This window comes from Dermacentor variabilis, chromosome 10, assembly GCF_050947875.1.
Source record: "Dermacentor variabilis isolate Ectoservices chromosome 10, ASM5094787v1, whole genome shotgun sequence".
Lineage (NCBI taxonomy): Eukaryota > Metazoa > Arthropoda > Arachnida > Ixodida > Ixodidae > Dermacentor > Dermacentor variabilis.
In genome coordinates this window covers 50,283,288-50,301,208 of record NC_134577.1, presented here as the reverse complement: position 1 = coordinate 50,301,208, position 17,921 = coordinate 50,283,288, and the positions used below count along the sequence as shown (strand labels likewise).

The window sequence follows — 17,921 nt, the reverse complement described above, 5'->3', positions numbered from 1 at the left end:
ACCCTGCCGTTCGCGCCGCCGAAGCGGAGGCTCATCGCCGCCGTCGAGAGCAACCAGCAGTAAGCGAGGCTGAAGCAGAAGCTCATCGCCGCCGCCGAGAAGACCCTGCAGTTCGCGCCGCCGAAGCGGAGGCTCATCGCCGCCGTCGAGAGCAACCAGCAGTAAGCGGAAGCGGAGGGGGGCGGCGTGTACACCCAGCGGCAAACGATGGGGGCAGAAGCGCGCGCAGCAAGCGGACAACACGATAAAGGGAGGAGGGAAGAGATAGCAGCGACTGACTGATGCCGCTGACGGCGATAGTGAGTCAACCCCAGCTATCCGCCACACAAGAACAGGGGGGGGGGGGGACCCTTTCCTCCTCTTTCTGCATGGCGGCGACGGTGTTCTATGCAGTCACGTTATCTTGACTCTCTAGCGGCGTCAGCGGCATCCAGCGGTATCAGTCGGTCGCTGCTAGCGCTGGGGGGATGAAAGGGGGGCGGAGCTGTTTACGAGGCCGACGACGACGCCGACGACGACGCGAAACCCAGGAACGGACGCCAAAGAGCTGCGCTCTAAAATAATATGTTCGAGCATTTTACAGCATGTACTGGTGAGAGAGATGGGACGATAATTATTAGGGGATGCTTTACTGCCGGATTTATACACTGGAATCACTTTGCCTATTCTCCACTCATTAGGTAGCATACAATGGTCAAGGGATTGCTGGAAAACTTTGAATAGTATGATGGAAGAATAATATGAAGTGTTCTTTAAGAATTTAGAGTTAATACAATCATATCCAGGAGCAGAATGAATGCATAGTCCATCAATAAGCTTACCGACACCGGATGGAGCAATGCAACAGTTATGGAGGGCATGGTAACATAGTTACAGTGCTGTGTACTTGGCATATGTGTGCTAGATGTGGCTGTGAAATTTTCTGAAAATGTATGGTTTAGTATGGTGAGCATGGGAAGTACAGTGGCACGCGTCATCTGCTAGCGTAGTATTCCATGCAGGCTTTAGAATGCCGTAGAGTAGCTGTACAGGGCTCTCTAACATATAAGACTCGCAGCTGCACACTAGAGGGCACCGATGGCGACATATAAAACGGAAAGCAGAAACACAGGGGTCCATGCCCCTTTGTCAAGTACGAATCACCTGGAAAAGCATGACAAAGGGAAGCAGGGAGAGGCCACGCCAGTAAGAGACAGTGAAAGGGTGATAATTGCCGGCGACTCAAACCTGGCTAGGTGTTCAGAGGTAATTGTGGAGAGGGTTAAAGGCGACATAAGAGTAGTGGTAGGGACATTTCCAGGGAGTACATTAGGTCTTGTCGTGGAGTGAGCAAAAGGAAAGCTCATAGAAAATGCCCAAGGACGCAACCTTGTCATAGTAGCAGGTGGGCTAAATGACATGCTAAACAGAAAAGGGACATGGCTAGCTCAGTGCTTGGTGATGGGGGTAGATGACTTGCACGAGATGTCTCCTCAGATGCAGATTGTGGAGTGCATGGTGCCGGAGGTGCCTATACGTGAAAGTTCCATACAGAGCCGAGAGAGAGGTTTTGAGGTTGTAGAAGTAAACAGGGAAGTGGGAAGGTATGGCGGTTTTCAACGAGACGGGATCCAGTTCAATCACAGGCTTGGACTGGCAACTTGCTGGTCACGCAGTTGCTTTTTTAGGGGGCCCCACGTGTGCTCAGGAGGCCAGAGTAGGTAGCAATGAAGAAGAAGGTCCCCTAGGGGAACCTCATAATTCTATCATCGTCAATAACAGAAAAAGGAGGAAAACAAGAAAGAGAGCTCGCCATGCAATAGCCTACATAAACATGCAGGGTGGCAGAAGAAAGGAAAAGTGGGTAGAGATTGAAGAGCAGTTAAATAGAGAACAAACAGTGGTGTATGCAGTTACAGAAACGTACCTTAGCGACTTGTGAGAGCTGCCAGTGATTGAGAATTATGGGAAGGGTGCAACAGAACTAAATTGGAAAGAAAGGGAGGGGAAGTCGGAATGCTCATCCATCAGGGAGCTAAATGGAAAAGAGTAAATTCAATATGTCAAGAGCATCTTTGGTTATCATGCACAATGCGTGGAAAGAAAACTTGGCTGGGAGAAACATATTTGTGGACAGGAAAAAAATTCAAAGAGAAGAATAAAGAGTAAGTGGAATGCCTAAGCACTGATATTAAGAGTTTGGGGAATGATGCCGAAATTATCCTATTAGGTGACATGAATGTAGTCAGTATGAGGTTAGGGAGTTGGCCTCGTTGTTGTTGTGTGGCCCAGTTTAGGCGACTATAGCAAAGCGCAGGACATGTTCACACACTGCTGTATCGGCCAATAACTGGAAACGAAGGACGCAGGCGGGTTCCGCGAAGAGGGGACACGGGAAACGCCCATGTGTGGAAATAAATCGGATTAGTGGCTGTGCCATAGAAGAGGCACTAGATCTGCACCCTTGCACGGAAAGGGTAGACGGTCCGAGCTGAAGGGGAGTATTCGGGGAAACGGGCATGAAGATAAAGGTAGGGGTGCTTGAGGTTACCGCCACCGCTAATGCCCATGCGCTTCCCACATGTCTCGTCGACCATCTCAGTCACTGAAATTGGGCGACATGACACTGCCCAGCCGGTTTGAGTGTCAGTGTTTGGAATCTGCGTGCGCCTTCTGAGAATGCCTGTGAAAATGGCGGTAGCTTTACCACCACTTAGCCACCCATGACCGATGGATGCTTTTGTGTGCCATTGCCATGGGGTCCCAGTTATGGTGTTTGGATTTCAAGTGAACCGGCCCACAGCTGCACGGGGGACAGAGTTTTCTAATTACTGACAGGGCAGCCCACTGTCCAGCAGACATGCAGTCGATAAGCTGTGGTTTCATGGAAACATTCTTGCAGCTTGCGTGGCAGCCGCTTGCAGGAGAAAACGGGAGGACATCAAGGGCCGATACTCGGAGCCTAACGTAGGGGAGAGGGAGATGACAAGTGTCTTTGAGCAATATCCCCTGGCGTGTTGTAAAGTGTGCCACTGTTTCCACCAATGCCATGTGCGGTACGAAGGTGGTTGTGCTTTTGGTTGCAATGATGTGAACTCGCATGTGTGATTGGCTGGTTTGTGACTCCTTCATGCAACTGAGGGCTTAAAAAGTCATGTTTTGGTTGTGTGGGGGAGAGCAGAGTTTCGGGCTTGGACTCGGAGAGGTGCCTCAGCATTTGTATAAACCGTCTCTTTACTAGACAGCGGCTCTTCCTTCGCGCTGCCACCGTGCAACTATCACATGCATTCGACATTGCTTAGTGCGATGGGCTAAGCGTTGCCAAAAGGTCGACAGCTAGTGGGAGTTTTAAACTGCTGATTCAGACGAGTTGAAAGTGTGCCACCACATTTAGGTCCTATCAACACAAAATTATTAGCAAATCTTCATTCAGAACTAAAGAAGAAAGGTTCACTATATCCATTTAAACGGATTGCAAAAGGAATGGCAATTACTTTGTTACATCCATTAATCATTCTAACAAGGTATGTTTGCGTACATGCTCTGAATGTAGCATAGAGCACAACAGTCATATCTCTGTTTTTCAGTATTCGCTATTTTCTGAATAAATATAGGCTGTAAATAAAGCCCATTTTAGATACCAGCAAAGCAGAACATTGTTGCTGCAAATACACAAAGCACAGAAATGATTTTCTTCGATTCTTTAGAGCACAAATTTTTTTGCTGCACTTATGCCATTTGCATGTCTGATGCCAGTATTCCACAATGCTACTATCTGTACACTGCATAAATGATATATGTGGATCATACAGTTAGGGGCATCTTTGTTCCAAAATGTGTTGTGCTGCCAGGTGCCATTAGCATGAGAAGCGTGGCGCAAAGAAGGACTAAAGTGCAATATGCGTGTGGCACGTGGAAACCAAAACTGGAAGTGAAACCAAAAGGAGGTAAACCACCACGGCTTTCGTGAAGCCCATGTCGCGACTACTGAGCATGTGCACATTGGTCACATCAAACCCCAGTGGTCAGAAGAGCCCTAGTAGTAGTGCCTCGTGTTTCTTCATTCTTCAGCATAGGTGTTCTGGCAGCAATGCTCAGTAACTATAAACCTGGCCATTCCTGCATCGTTCGTTGACAATGAGTGCACACTTACACTTGCACTTTGCTACATAGAATGTGAAAGATCTTCTACAATTCACCAAAAAAATTCAAGCATGAAATTGCTTGAAGCTGACCATAATGCATCGCAGATGTGTACATGTAATTTCTTCGTGATTACACCGTAGAGTGCGACTCGTTTCCAGGGTATGGGAGGAGGGGTTTTTGGGTATAGATAGTTCTGGCTTCCTGTGTTTGCTCTTGTATTATACATACAAGGCTCTTGATGTTACTTGCTGAAAGTAAGTAACCAACAAGTTCAACTGCTTTTCCGGCTGCTATGCTGCAAAGGTGCTAGAAGATGCAGTTAATGCCTCTCATGTAACGTTCTGTGCATTAATGCCAATACGCTTCTTCGATTTTATTAGCACTAATACAGTAGGAAGTTCTATTAGAGGAAAAGGCATGTACTCTTCTCTCACAAGGTGAACTTAACAGAGGACATTTAAAGTGCACCACTGACTCTGAGGGAAAGGTTGGTCAAATATGAGAACGAGAAGTTAAAGCAGAGGGGGCATGATGTGTCCATGCTGCTAGGAGTCTAGTTCCATCACTGGTTGTGGACTAAGGCAGCAGGATAAAGAAGGGTTGGTCTAACTCGCCCTGTACTCTCAATAAATTTCATGAAAGATTGTAATGCCTGGCAAAGAAGTGACAAAGCAGCACCTATAAATGGCATAACAGAAAGAGTATAGGCCACTGAGGGTGCCCGAAGGGAGATTTACGATGCCTGCACGTCCTCTTCAGGCAAATTAGCTCGGGTGAGGAAGCGAGGCACTCCAGGATGGCTTGCATGGCTTGGAAATGGCACCAAAGGATTTGAAGGACAACAAAAACAGCAAAGACAATAATGAGGTGCACTGACAAGTGAAAGTTTATTTCTTGATAGTGCAGAATAAATGTTCAACGAAAAAACGTGAACCTCTCTGTTCCTCTGAAAAGCTTATGCCAATGTGTACAGTACAATACTCATACCTGTAGTGACGATGGCACCTTCCATTTGTACAGCAGCTTCTTGCTCGTGGCGATCGTCTCTTGCACATGCAGCCTGGCTCGCATTCCCTCCAGCACAGTCATCTTCACAGAAAAAAGAATGCAAGCAAAAATGTAGGTAGCAGCAAAACTTGTCAAGCCATCCAACCCAGATACACACCTGCCTCCGCCTTCCCTCCCAAGCCCCTAAGACATTCGTCACTGCTGCATCTTTATCCATGATTTCCAACTAAGCTTGCCAACTCGCCTTTTAGGAAAGAAAAAAAAAAAAGAAAGAATCGGGCCCTTTTCCAAGTGTGTCTCAACTTGAAGCTATTCCTAGGTGCAAGTGCAGGAGAGAACTTCCTAGGCTGAACTAGGCATTGTGCTCCAGTAACGTGCCCCGATGATGCCTGCAATGCAATGTCTATGGAGAAGCACATCCTCATGCCAGAGCACTCTAGTAAATAATTGAAGGTGTTCATAAAGTTCTGGCTCCACAATCAATCAGCTCACTTCAGATGCAGCACTACCTTCTGCTTTCTAGCTTTAAGACACAGTGTTGAGTTGAGAGAAAGTTTGTACGTCTCTCAACTCGGACACTCATGTTTGTAAAACTTGAGTGGTCAAATCTGTGTTTTCTTCTTCTGGGTGTGCCATAATTCATTAGAAGAGGCAAAGTTGCCTAGACCCCTTTCACATGCTGTGAGCTGTCTGCAATTCCAGCGGCACTGCCACAGAGACTGCATGTTGCACAGTTTGGAACATGCACAATGCATGCAGTGAGGGGTCCCACTTTCCGCTTGCATTATAAAGGACTTGCACTTGATGTTTTGCAAACACTGGAGTGCTATGTGTGATTATGAAATTGCAGCTGTTTTTATGTGTGCAGCAAGATTCTTCAAGTCATGAATAATGAACTTTGAACACTTGTCAATGTCAGCAAATACGCAATCTCTAAACCTTGCAACAGAATGTCAACACATAGTAAATGACATAACTTCATTGTGAAGGGCTTGCTATAGCCTTTTGCTATCACAATTAGATGTTGTTCACACACTAGAGTAAAGAGTCTGCGAGATTTTTTAAAAGTTTTTTTTCCTTTCCGTGATATCAGCTTCTAATCTGAACCATTGTCAGCCTTGCCTCAAAAAGTGAGAAAAGCAAACTTACATGTGACATGAGAACATTTTTTTGCTTGTGAACAAAGAGCTGTGCATCTGTGTTAATGCAGTGCTGCCTCCTGCAAGCTTCTGCCCTTTGACCTTATTTTGATACGTACGCTGCGTCTCATATGCTTGGAACCGAAGCACGCAAGACATAAATATCTGCCTAAGGCGCTGCTGAGATTGCAATTTGGATTATTAATGTAAACATGCCAGCAATTAGACATTTTTTTCATTTCTCAAGTAATGACGAGTTCCTTTCCTTGTGCCAATAAGCAGACAAACCAATGTTTTTTAAGCAGCTTCCCAAGCTATGTCACTGTAAACTAATCCACTTCTAATTCACATTTCTCACTCTGCAAAATTTCTCAGAAAAGCTTTCTTTTTTCTAAAAACAAATAAGCAGCATTAATATATGCTCTTTCGCCACTTGTTGGAAGTGTAGAAGATGTGTTGCTTTGTCAGATGCTACTATTTAAAAGTGCATATCAAATTAAGGAATATTCCTCCTGTTTACAAAAAGAAAAGGCATAAAATAACTGTTCAAGCACGGCAAGTGATATGGCACGCACCAGAATTCTTCAAATTGCCACTCTAAAATGTTTGGTGCAATTTGTCATTTTTCAAAAGCAAGCAAGGAACTTATATTCACGGCACTCACCACGATAATAGGTATGAGGATGCCATAGGAGTAGAGCATTGGTGATGTGACAGTGGAGTCACGAAACGGATACATCAGCGATTCATCATCGCAGAAGAAGCCACGTTTAAATGGCTTGCCTGCCACGAAGAGGACAAGGATAGGTACGCCAACTGAAAAAGATTAATATTGTCACACTGTAGCAACGGTGATGAACCAGACAATACCGAAACTGTAAGTCTCAAATATAACTCTTTATTGGGCAAACTCACACCCAGAAAAACAGCGACTGAAAGCACAATGATAGTGGTGAGCACAGTTATCAGTCGGTAAAATCTGATGTACGGGTCAAGTGTGTGAGCTATATATATGTGACCCATTGCACATTCCGGCATAATCATTGCTGCTCACGTACAGTACAGAATGTACAGGTGCAGCCACTGCTATCGGGAACACGGGAGCTCATAACATTGCTTCGTGGAGCGCCACCACCGGCATCTCGTGAAGTCTTGGTAGGCGGCTCATCATAGGACACAACTTGTCAGGCTTTTCACCAATAGATTGTACCTGTGCCGCAAGAGTTTATGAGGAGCCGTGGTGGGGCTCTCCGCGGAGCGATACCATGACTCCTGTGTTTCTGCTATCAGTAGCCAGGCCTGCACACCATGATTCATGTTGAGCACGTAATCTGATTAGGCAAGATCCTTTCACTATAACATCGGCAACAACAATTTGAGAAAGTTACAATACATGAAAGCATGTCTTGCGCCAAGTGACAGTTTTGTAACAGTGGCATGCTGGTGAGAAATGGTCACCAAAAAAAGACAAGCAATGTACATGTGTGAGTATGTAATAAGGCACTAAGACAACTTTAGCTTGCTGCAATAAATGTAATAAAGCAATAAGACAATAAGTCGCGAACAGAAAAGGAATGCCGCAGCATCTCCAGTGACATTCATTGTTTAACCACACTTTATTGCTTCATGCCTTCATCTTCCTGTGAACTTTTGTCTTGCTTGGACAGCTAGCAGGAAAGTGGCGATAGAATCACAGCAATGTGTCCTGTATTTTGCAAACTGACTACGGAGATGTCAATCTGCGCAATGCTATCTGTTAAGGAAAAGCCTAAATGAATACACAAAAATTGTGCCTTGCTAATTGATTTCTCATATCAGCTCAATGCAACACTAGTTGCTCTCGCTAATTAAAGTTAAACTGTGCATGTACCATCAACCCGTGTACTACATTTCTAATGTATAATGTGTAAATAAGCGCTTAGCAATTTTTGCAGGGGTGTGGGAATGTTACGGGGAGATGTTCAAACAAGGAGTATCCTAAGATAGCCATTTGACTCAATCGTCAAATTGGTCATCCTATTTGACTTAATCCTCAAACTGGATAGCTGCTACTTGAAAGACTGAATGCATTTTTAAAAAATAATACACACAGACACGAGGATGATTTAAAATTGGACTAAAAAGAAACACTTAAGCCCTTGCTGAATGGCAGCTTGGGGAATCAGAAATGCACACATAACATAACATATAGTTCCCGTTTCGGAAGGTGCAACTCCACTCTTGTAGCACAGGCATAAATAATAAAATACACCTGCTATGACTTTGCCGAACCAAACTGTATGGTAAACCTAATGGCACCTCTCTTCACAAGGCTTCACAAATAAACAGTATTACCAAGGGTAGCAAGTTCTTTCTTTCTTTTTGTGGAGATTTTACGCCCATTCCTTTTATGGTATATTTTTTCCCACTGTTCATTGCTCACAGAAGAGGTAAGCTCTGCATGTGGTCGCGGCTAGAATGTCACCCTCAAAACATGCTGACAAATCAATGCTCTTATTTTTCAGGTTGCTCTAGGCTTTTGTAATGGGACCCATCGCTTGTTAGTCGGCAGTCAGCATTGAGCTGCACTGTGTTAAAGTGACTACTCACTTGCATGTTTGTGCAGTGTGTGTGTGTGTGTGTGTGTCAATGTGTGTTTGAATAAAAGAGAGGCAAAATGCATCCTTCATGTTGCTCACACACTTGTCAATCCTGGAAACAGTGAATTTCTTTACACTTTTATCAGTGCATCGGTTTTTCTTAGCATTTCCATGTTCATTCAAGTGCACTTCAGTGGCGATGCCAAATAATTGGAATATATCCGCAGTTTCATTTTCAGCTTCCGAGTGAGTCGAATTTACAGTTGCTTCTACCAGTGGGGCCTCATGGCCAAGATATCCTTTTTCCTCCGGGGTGCCATGTATACACTACTATAGGCGACCTTTTAACAGAGTTCTTTCGCTTGAATGTGGAGTTCAATGACTTGACACCCATTATTTATCTGTAATGTTCTGGCTTCATTTTTCAGACTTTAGCACTATCATGTATTCTAATCTGATATGATTATGTTGCTTACGATTCTGTTGTTGACAAGTATGTTTAAAAGCCTTCTGTAAAAATACTGTCCAGAACTATTCAGATCACTCTTTAGACATGACCGAGAATGTCTGAATTGAAGATTTTCTAACTGTAATACAGAGCCATTTAATATATTTAGAGAGCTGCCCGAAAAGTTCCACAGGAAATAAAAGATATAATTTCTTGAGTAATATGTTATCTGTTATTCTTAATTTATAAAAAGATGCTAATCCATAAATAGTCAAAACATACTAAATAGTTGACTCTGCCAAGGATTTGTAAACAATTTTTTCTACAACTGTATTATTTTAGCAGTTAAAAAAATGCTTGCTTCTATGTGGTGGTGTATACATAATAGTAATATATTTACATAATATAATCTACGAGGCACTAAGTGATATGAAGTGCTGTGCCACACGTGTCAACATGATTCGTTCGTTTATGTTACGTCATAGGCAAGCAGCCTATATATATAGTTTGCTGTCACTGAAATAAAGCAGTGTGGTACGTGCTCTTGGATCGTCTCCGTCACTCTGTCACCCGCTACAACACTAAGTGCCTCTTAGATTAAATTGCACTGGGCAATCATATGAAGCCAACAGACAATGATCGAAGCCAATGAAAGCTTAAAGAAATTAACATGAATTTAAAGCACAGGGAGGCTAAGCTATTTTAAAAATTGAAATGTAGAATTGTCAACCTCACAAAAATTAAAAACCAGATACTTTTAATCAACCTCTTGAACTTTATGCCCTTTATGTCAAGCAATAAATGAGTATACTAATTATTAAATTAGTAATTGCTTTGCTGATCTATATGCAACTAAAATTTTGCTTAAGTGTGCCACAAATTCTACTATGGGTTTTGCATTAAGTTTCTCAGACTTAAATTAGCATTTTTAAGTGTCAAGCTCGGCGCATCGATAATACTGTGTTGGTGCCGTGAGGTCACAGTACCTTCGTTGGCTGAATATAAGCACTGATCTAGCAGGAAAGATCGCGAAAACGAGTTATTTCTCTCATCTCTCTCATGTCACCTGTTAGAGCATTATGTTTGGTCTCAATCAAAACCAACTAACCTACCCACTATACCTCTTCGATAACTCTCGTGGTTTACGTGAGCAATCACTGATACGGGTGTCACACGAGCACTTTCGATTGCGATCCAGCCCCACAGGACTCGATCGCGATTGAAGTGCACTGTGTGACACCCTCAGTTTTACGCGTTTTACAGACATAGCTTGTTAATGAAAGCACAGATAAATAATATTCAAAGAAGTTCCGAATACAGCGCTTTGTTGCATTGTTCCATATAACACCTGTTCCACCAACGTGTTCCTGTTTCCAGTTATTTTTCATGGTTGCACTTTCTGTTTCATATTTTTCTCTTGTGTTTTTATCTAAGTGTGTGTGACCGTTAGCGCGCGCCTGTGTTAGCAGCGATTATAATTGTCTCCATCCCCGATTCGCTCCTTTTAAAAAATCAGTTTTACTTATGGCATATGGTCTCCACTGACCTTTGGGAGACGCTGAAATTTCGATCCCCATCGAAGAACATACATCGAGCACTTCATTAACTTTTCTAAACTCGCAACAATTTTTTTTTCCTTTTAAATATGTTCTCTCTACTTTAGCGAGCGCTTTGCAAAAACATACAATCTGTTTCCGGCTCAATCAGTGCTGCTCTAGCAATCGTAGGCGTGTCCCTTTCTGGGCAGCTGTCCTTGTAAGGATGCATTATTTATGAATCGCACAGCGTTTAGAGACGGAGGGAAGCGTACAGTCGCCCGAACGCACCAATGCAAAAACCTCGTGGTGGTCTGACGGGTAATCGAGCGCGTGTTCTCAATTACGAAACCGAAACAGCGAGGGTTCCTTTTTTAAAAAAAAAAATAAAGGATCGTGATCAGGAGCAGCGTACTGTCCCCCGATGCTATAGCCAACGGAAATGTGACGCGGAACTTGCTCGCGCTATGCTCGACTTCCTTTTGATTTTTTAAATAATAGAAAGAAAGCTGAAAGTTGACATTAGCTCGCGATCGCCGCCGCAGGCCGGCAGTCATGAAGTTCCCATCGGAGCCTTCCAAACGCGCGACGCTCGGCGAGAAGATAGATCAAACATCCGCGCTGAGCGCAAACAGTCCGTAAGCACTTTCAAGGCGTGGTGTAACAGGAAACTTCCCACCTCACCTGCACAGAGACACACGAAGTGAACTGCAACGGTGAGCGCAAGGTTATTGCATTGCGGCATTGCTGACGACGATCCTCGAGGCATTCACGAAAACGAAAACCAGCAGCAGTGTTCGTCTCTTTCCTGCCTATCAAAAGCGCACCGCAATTTTGCAACTTCACTCAACTGCCGTACTTTTATCGCTGCACCTGGCTGCACCGTCCCACGGTACCACCCATAGCGCGTCAACTTGGCCAACTGCGGCAGCACTTGTGGGTACAGAACACAGTGGGCCTACGCTCGACTTTCAGTTGGAATCATTCTAGAACTCAGCGTGCGTCTATTTGTCGTACAAAAATCCCTCACGTGACCTGATCCTAGGTGCCTAGGGACAGCATCGTTTAGGGATTTTTGAGAAGCGCGATGCTGGCGCCGAGCGACGCCGTGGCGTGTTCGTCCTCGGAGTGATCGTTCTCTGGACCCCGCGTTGTTCAACATTGCTCATGTCATTGTACGTGCCTTGCTTGTGTGTTGGTTGTAGGTTCTGCGTTACTTGGCGGAAAGCCGCGAGTAGTGGTGGTGCGGCAGTGCGGCTTTCGCCTCGGTGAGCTCTGGCAGTAGAGAATCTGCGTTGTGTGACCCGTGCTTGCTTGACAATTGAAATGTCGAAGTGGCCTAGCGCATCGGCAGCGAAGTTCTGCGAACCGCGATGTGGCGTCGCCGTGTCCGACTTTGCTTAACGGACATCGAGGGATGTGCTGCTCGCTACAAGTCATGTAAATGCGACTGCGTCGACCGCCCACTGTTCAGTGCTGAATGTGTGTTAGGTGTGCTGTGCTTGAAACGAGTGGTTCAGCCGTGCAGCGGGGGGTGGTGGAGGAGCAGAGTGGCTTAGGGTCTCCATTTGCACGTTCACAGATATGTGCTCCCGTTTTGGTCTCATTAGCGGCTGTCGCGGAATTGTGGTGTGCTCCTTGCCTAGTATGAAGTTTACGATGCTAACACACAGCATGTTCACGTTTTTCCGTGCTATATGTCATTTGCATGACGACCGAGTTGAAAACAAGGCATATCTATCTGTTGTTTTCGTTTGTGTGTTGTAAATTACTTCCTGTTGTGGAAGTTCTGGAAGTCTTATTACGCAAGGAGTACGAACGTAAACATATAAACATATTTCTGTGTGTGTGAAATTATGAATTACCCAGAATAGCCTTTACGACTGATAAGTGGGCTACACAGCCTGTGTGAATCAGCTACCTTTTGTTGCGACGCTCTTCCATGTGGTAGACTGATGCATGGTGCGCGTTTATTTCTGTACTGCTGTAAAAACCATTTGTTTATTCACTCAACACAAATGTACTGCTTCTTCGACGCAGTGCATTTTAGTTACGCGGTAAAGGATACTAAAAGTGGGAGGGGGCCGCTATCACCCAGCATAGTATGTCCACTCAGGCGACCTGAGAGGCGGCGGTTGCGCGAGTGTATAATCATAGGGTATAATTAAAGAACTCTTTTTATGTCCAGTGACAGTGGCCCCTTTCCACTTTTAGTATGCTTCAACGCAGTACATTGCTTAGGCTTCACCGCAGAACATAGGTGTATTGCAAAAAAGGTAATCTTAAAAAGCTCAATTATGCAAAGTTTCTTTCGTAGCTTGCTACACCGCAATACAGAGGTGGAAATAAGCATCGTGCAGTAAAGCATACTAATAGTGGAAAGGGCACATAGGTTTGCTCATTATTTTCAATTGTGATATAATTTGCAAGTGCATCTGTGCTCTTGGTAAGCTTAATTGACAATTCTTTGTACATTACAAATTCATATTGCAGGGAAGCTTACTAAGGCACATTCGTCATTTTGTAACGCATTATTCACCTTCAATGCAGGAGCACAATGCGGATTCATACCTATGCTTCTGGCTGGACTGCACATGCTCTTTGAGAATTGATTCGTTTTTCATAAGTGCACTGGTACTTTACTCTAAACTGGAGGGCTGAAGTTTATGCGGAAGCACAATTTTTATTAAGGGGACAAGATGTTGCCAAGATGGTTGCAGCACAGCTTTTTTTTCTTCCAGGCACCTTTTCTATTAGGAGCTTCCATTGCAGTGTTTCGAGCATCTTTGAGCCAGCATATAGTGTATATAAAAATCGGACACCGATTGGGAACATCACCTATGCTCTCTGCAGTAAGCTGTGCACAGGATAAGTTCATGCCTATGTATAGAAAGAAATGTAGCATGACCAGACAAAATAAAAGGGGTGGGCTGCAGCAATACTAGGTGTTAAATGGTGCCTTATCCTTTCCCTTCAGTTTTCTGTTTTGTGCTTTTTATTATGGATCCTCCACAGTAACCACACGAGTGCTGAACTTGAGCTTGTTGGTTTCAGATCTGATGGTTGTTACTAACAGAACGGTGTGATACACGAACAAGGGCTTGGAGACATCCGGTCACCTTGCTTGTCTCATGGTGTCGCTTTGTGAGCACCATGAGCCTCCAGACCAACTCGGAAGAAAGGTTTCTTGCAATCGCTTCTGAACTGTATTGCCACCAAACCAACAGTGCTCTCAATGACAACTTTTGGACAGTAGAATGCTCGCACCCAGCAAAGTCTAAGAAGGAAGCATTCAGGATGTGCCAAGTGGGCCTTTTGAAGCTGGCAGCATTGATGAAGGGGCTTTGCCTATCCGCCCTCTTTATGGATGCACAAGGATGATTTCTTCTTTCAGAAGGATTGTTTCAGAGGTGTCACGTGGCAACAGTGTTGGGTGTTTAGTAGCAGATAAGCTTGCCTTTGGCCACTGTCAATAATCTGTTTCTTCTCCAGTGCCCCTGTGAAGTGCCTACTTTTTGGACACAATGTGTGCTCCATGCATGCATGCATTTTTAGCTTGTAAAGATGTATATTACCCCTTGCCTAAAGCCGGTCCTTGCTGATGTCAACCAAGAAGGCAGTGGGGAGTATGGCGATGCATGCTTACAAAGCACTGCTGATACCAGTGAAACCAGATTAGTGGAGCTGCCGTTTTTTTTGTCCACTCCATCTTCATCAGTTACAATGAGCAGTTCTTTGTCCAAACAGAAGGCATATGTAGTTGGTCATGCATAGCCTGCGCACTAAGATTTGTTGGCGTGTTACAAGAGACGTGCCTGAGAACCTTAGCAGTGCCTATACGCAAAAACCTTCTGATGTGTTGATGACTTCCTTCTCTTTATCACAGTTTGCCTGATGAAGCCAGCAACTTGGTCAATTAGATGTTCAACAGGGTTCCCACTAGTTTTCCGAGCGTCTCCTTTACCAGTGTGCTGCTCATAGATATCTGTTTTCTTGACCTTGCACTGCACTTCAACCATGGCCACACCTGCTGAACCTATAGTATGCGATCAGAAAAGTGCTGTACATCACGTTGCTCCAAACTCATGACAAGCTAGAAGGCCTTGAGGAACACCTTCATTAATTTCCGTCCTCATCATACTGTAGGAAGCTTCGCATGACAAGTGCAACAATTAACATCTGCTGGTTTTTCAGTGCTATTCCTGTCCAGCTTGCTGAAAGCTATCCTGAGTGTTTCAAAAGCAAAACTGCTGCCAGACAAGAAGTGCATAAAGCAAGAGTAGCTATAACCATATGTCACACAAAATGAAGAAGGCCACCGAGTGTACAGGCGGTTTAATTCATATCCAACAAGCTTGGTTCTCTCTTTGCAAGTGAGTAAACCCAACTTGCCCCAAAAACATGGCCTGTGACAAACTATGTGCCAGATGCTGTGTCCCCTGCAAAGCTGAAGATGTGTACAAGATCCTGACACCTGCAGTGGCTTCTACACTGCGCAGACAGTTTACTATAAGAACGACTGCCTCAACTAGTATGCTAATAACATGAAAACGGGCAGAAATTTGGCTATTCATTGGGCCCCAGTGCAGGTGCAAGCCACTCTTCCGCCAGATGCGTGTTGTTCACAGGAACTGGAGCTATACAAATGCAGATAAAAACAATGATGTTTGAAAGTAGTAGAGTTGAACTATATTCTGCACAAACAGTGCTACTTGCAGTGCTGGTAACTTATAGCTACAATTCATGGCTGCCCCACCATGCAAAGGCACTATTCTTGAATTAACTTCTATTTATGGAGGCCATATATTGCAAGTACATATCATCCACATTGTGTGCAATATGATTAAATGATGTCAACTGTGATAGCCATTCCTAATCTGAGATACAACAAAAAAACTAATATAGGCAACAAATTGTAATTCAAAAAGACAACCAGTGCACAGTTAAAGTGACAGACTTCCTTTTATTGAACAAAAGTCACATGTGTGTCACATGTCAACAGCAGTGGGTAGCAAGCTTGGGTGACAGAGGCAAAACTTAGCGAAATGCTACACTCATACTCAAATGTAAAACGGCCTACGACACAAAAAACGACATTATATTGTACTGAATGAAAGGGCAAGACTCCATCCAAGAACACACTATGGCACCACATAATTGACATGGTGTAAAAGATGTTAACATGCCCTCTCCATAAACAAAAGAAACACTTGAAACATGCCTTAAAAGGCAATGTGCAGAGTCTGAAAGCAAGGAAAAACAACCCAAAAAAGGTTTCGCTAAGTCTTTCAATGATTAAAATTGTCAAACTGTCTTGTCACTTCTTAATGAATCTGCACAGCGGAAAAGGACGAAAAGAAAGCCCAATAGCAGGGCCACAGAAAATGTTACCAAATAAATAAACCTTGCTTACCAAGGATACTGGTTTAGTTGTCTGACTCTGCACAATAATTGTGTATAAGCTTTTCTTGTTTAGAATGGTTTAGCAGATAGCGGAAAAAATGGACATGAGAGCACCAGGTGCATGCATAGTCGATGCACAAAGAGCCACTGTTTTCTTACTTTTTTTTCTCTACTACTATTCACGAATATGCAAGTGCCTTAATAGCACTGCTAAAATCCTACTGCAAAACACAAGATTGGGCAAGTTGTGGCATAACGAAAATTGGAGTTTCACTCATACTGTGAAAGTGATGAAATAAATTGTGAAATATGCGCAGGAAGCTTGCTTCATTCGGTGTTTGTTGAAGTGAACACTTGCCAGTGCAAGTCAGTAATCTCCTTTAAAGTAAAATAAGTGGGAGTTGTGCCTCCCAGTGTTGAAGTGGAAAGACAAGTTTTGTTCCTCCTCTTTCACATCCAGACTTGGTCTCTGGTCTCCAGAAAAACAACCCTTTAGCTTCTTACTGCTGAATTAATTTGGTTTTCTCAAATCTATATTTGCGCTGCCCATTGCTAGGTCTCTCGCTCAGCCCCATCCAGTAAATCTGAGAAGCCAAGCACTAGAAGATTAATAAAGCAGATGCACCCAATCACTGTCATTACATGTAAGAAAAATTAACATAGTACTGCCTTCACAAAGAAAAATTAACATAGTACTGCCTTCACAAGTGGGGAAAGTGATGAGTAAGAATTTGAAGGCGTGGATGTCAGCTCTATATACAGCACGCAGACACTGAACAGGTGTTAGCCAATCATGGCACCTGTTGGCTAGATCGCACTCTCCAGGATCGGTATTCGCCACGACTATACCTTCAGCAGAGTGGCTGAGATGTAGAATTGTGGACTGCCAATCTTTTGATCATATGTTTGAATCCACACATCACAATGAGAACTTTATCTGCAATATTCTAGCAATAAATTTGGGAATTAGAGTGACAACACCAGTACACATCAGAACCAGGGGAGTTGGCCCATAGCAGCTATTGGTGTAAAAAAAGAAGACTGGCATAAGAAGAATTGAGATGTGCACGCTACATGCCTTTGTTCGGTAGTGTTCCACTACTTCGGTGCTACAGTTAATGATCTCGAATGAGTTCAAGGAGCAAGAATTTAGTCCAGAAAAAAATATTGCGCACAACAGCTGTACCTAGTTGTATCATTTGCCTATGCCGCTGTATATAACCCTGTCCACACTGCTAGGAAGGGAAGCGTAGCAGAGGGCGGCAGAAAGTTGGGTGGGCGGATGAGGTTAAGAAATTTGCAGGGACAACATGGCCACAATTAGTACATGACCGGGGTAGTTGGAGAAGTATGGGAGAGGCCTTTGCGCTGCAGTGGGTGTAACCAGACTGATGATGATGATGTCCACACTTACCTAAAGCACATGAGTGGCATCCTAAACAAAATTGAGCTTTTGATATTGCTTTGGAGAAAATTAATCTGTTTCAGCCTAACAGTATGTATACATACTGCGCATACCTGCATTCGGTGTGCCTTATCACCAACTGTTAAGTCACCTTCTTACCTCATCAGCGAATCACTCCTGCAACCAAGTGTGCTGGTCCGGGTTTTACCTGCATTTCCACCTGTGCAGTTGGTAAAAGTCTTTGGCTGTTTACTATAACTTCATATTCAAACATATGGT

The 17,921-nt window shown here is 44.0% G+C and overlaps 1 protein-coding gene across 5 annotated transcripts in view; it reads right to left on the bottom strand.

The window, feature by feature from the left end:
- Window positions 1-11,814, bottom strand: part of LOC142560514 (putative phosphatidate phosphatase) — a 46,073-nt gene extending 34,259 nt beyond the window's left edge. For 2 of the 5 annotated variants that reach the window (XM_075672675.1, XM_075672676.1), the window contains exons 1-3: window positions 11,519-11,812; window positions 6,937-7,088; window positions 5,113-5,214 (exon numbers count right to left, since the gene is read on the bottom strand). In XM_075672675.1, coding sequence (XP_075528790.1) covers window positions 5,113-5,214; window positions 6,937-7,088; window positions 11,519-11,603 — 339 coding nt within the window. In that variant the 5' untranslated portion in view covers window positions 11,604-11,812. Of the gene's footprint in view, window positions 1-5,112; window positions 5,215-6,936; window positions 7,089-10,845; window positions 11,054-11,518 lie in introns of those variants that run through there. The other 3 variants (XM_075672673.1, XM_075672677.1, XM_075672674.1) reach the window with 3 other exon arrangements.
- Window positions 11,815-17,921: the final 6,107 nt, after the last annotated feature.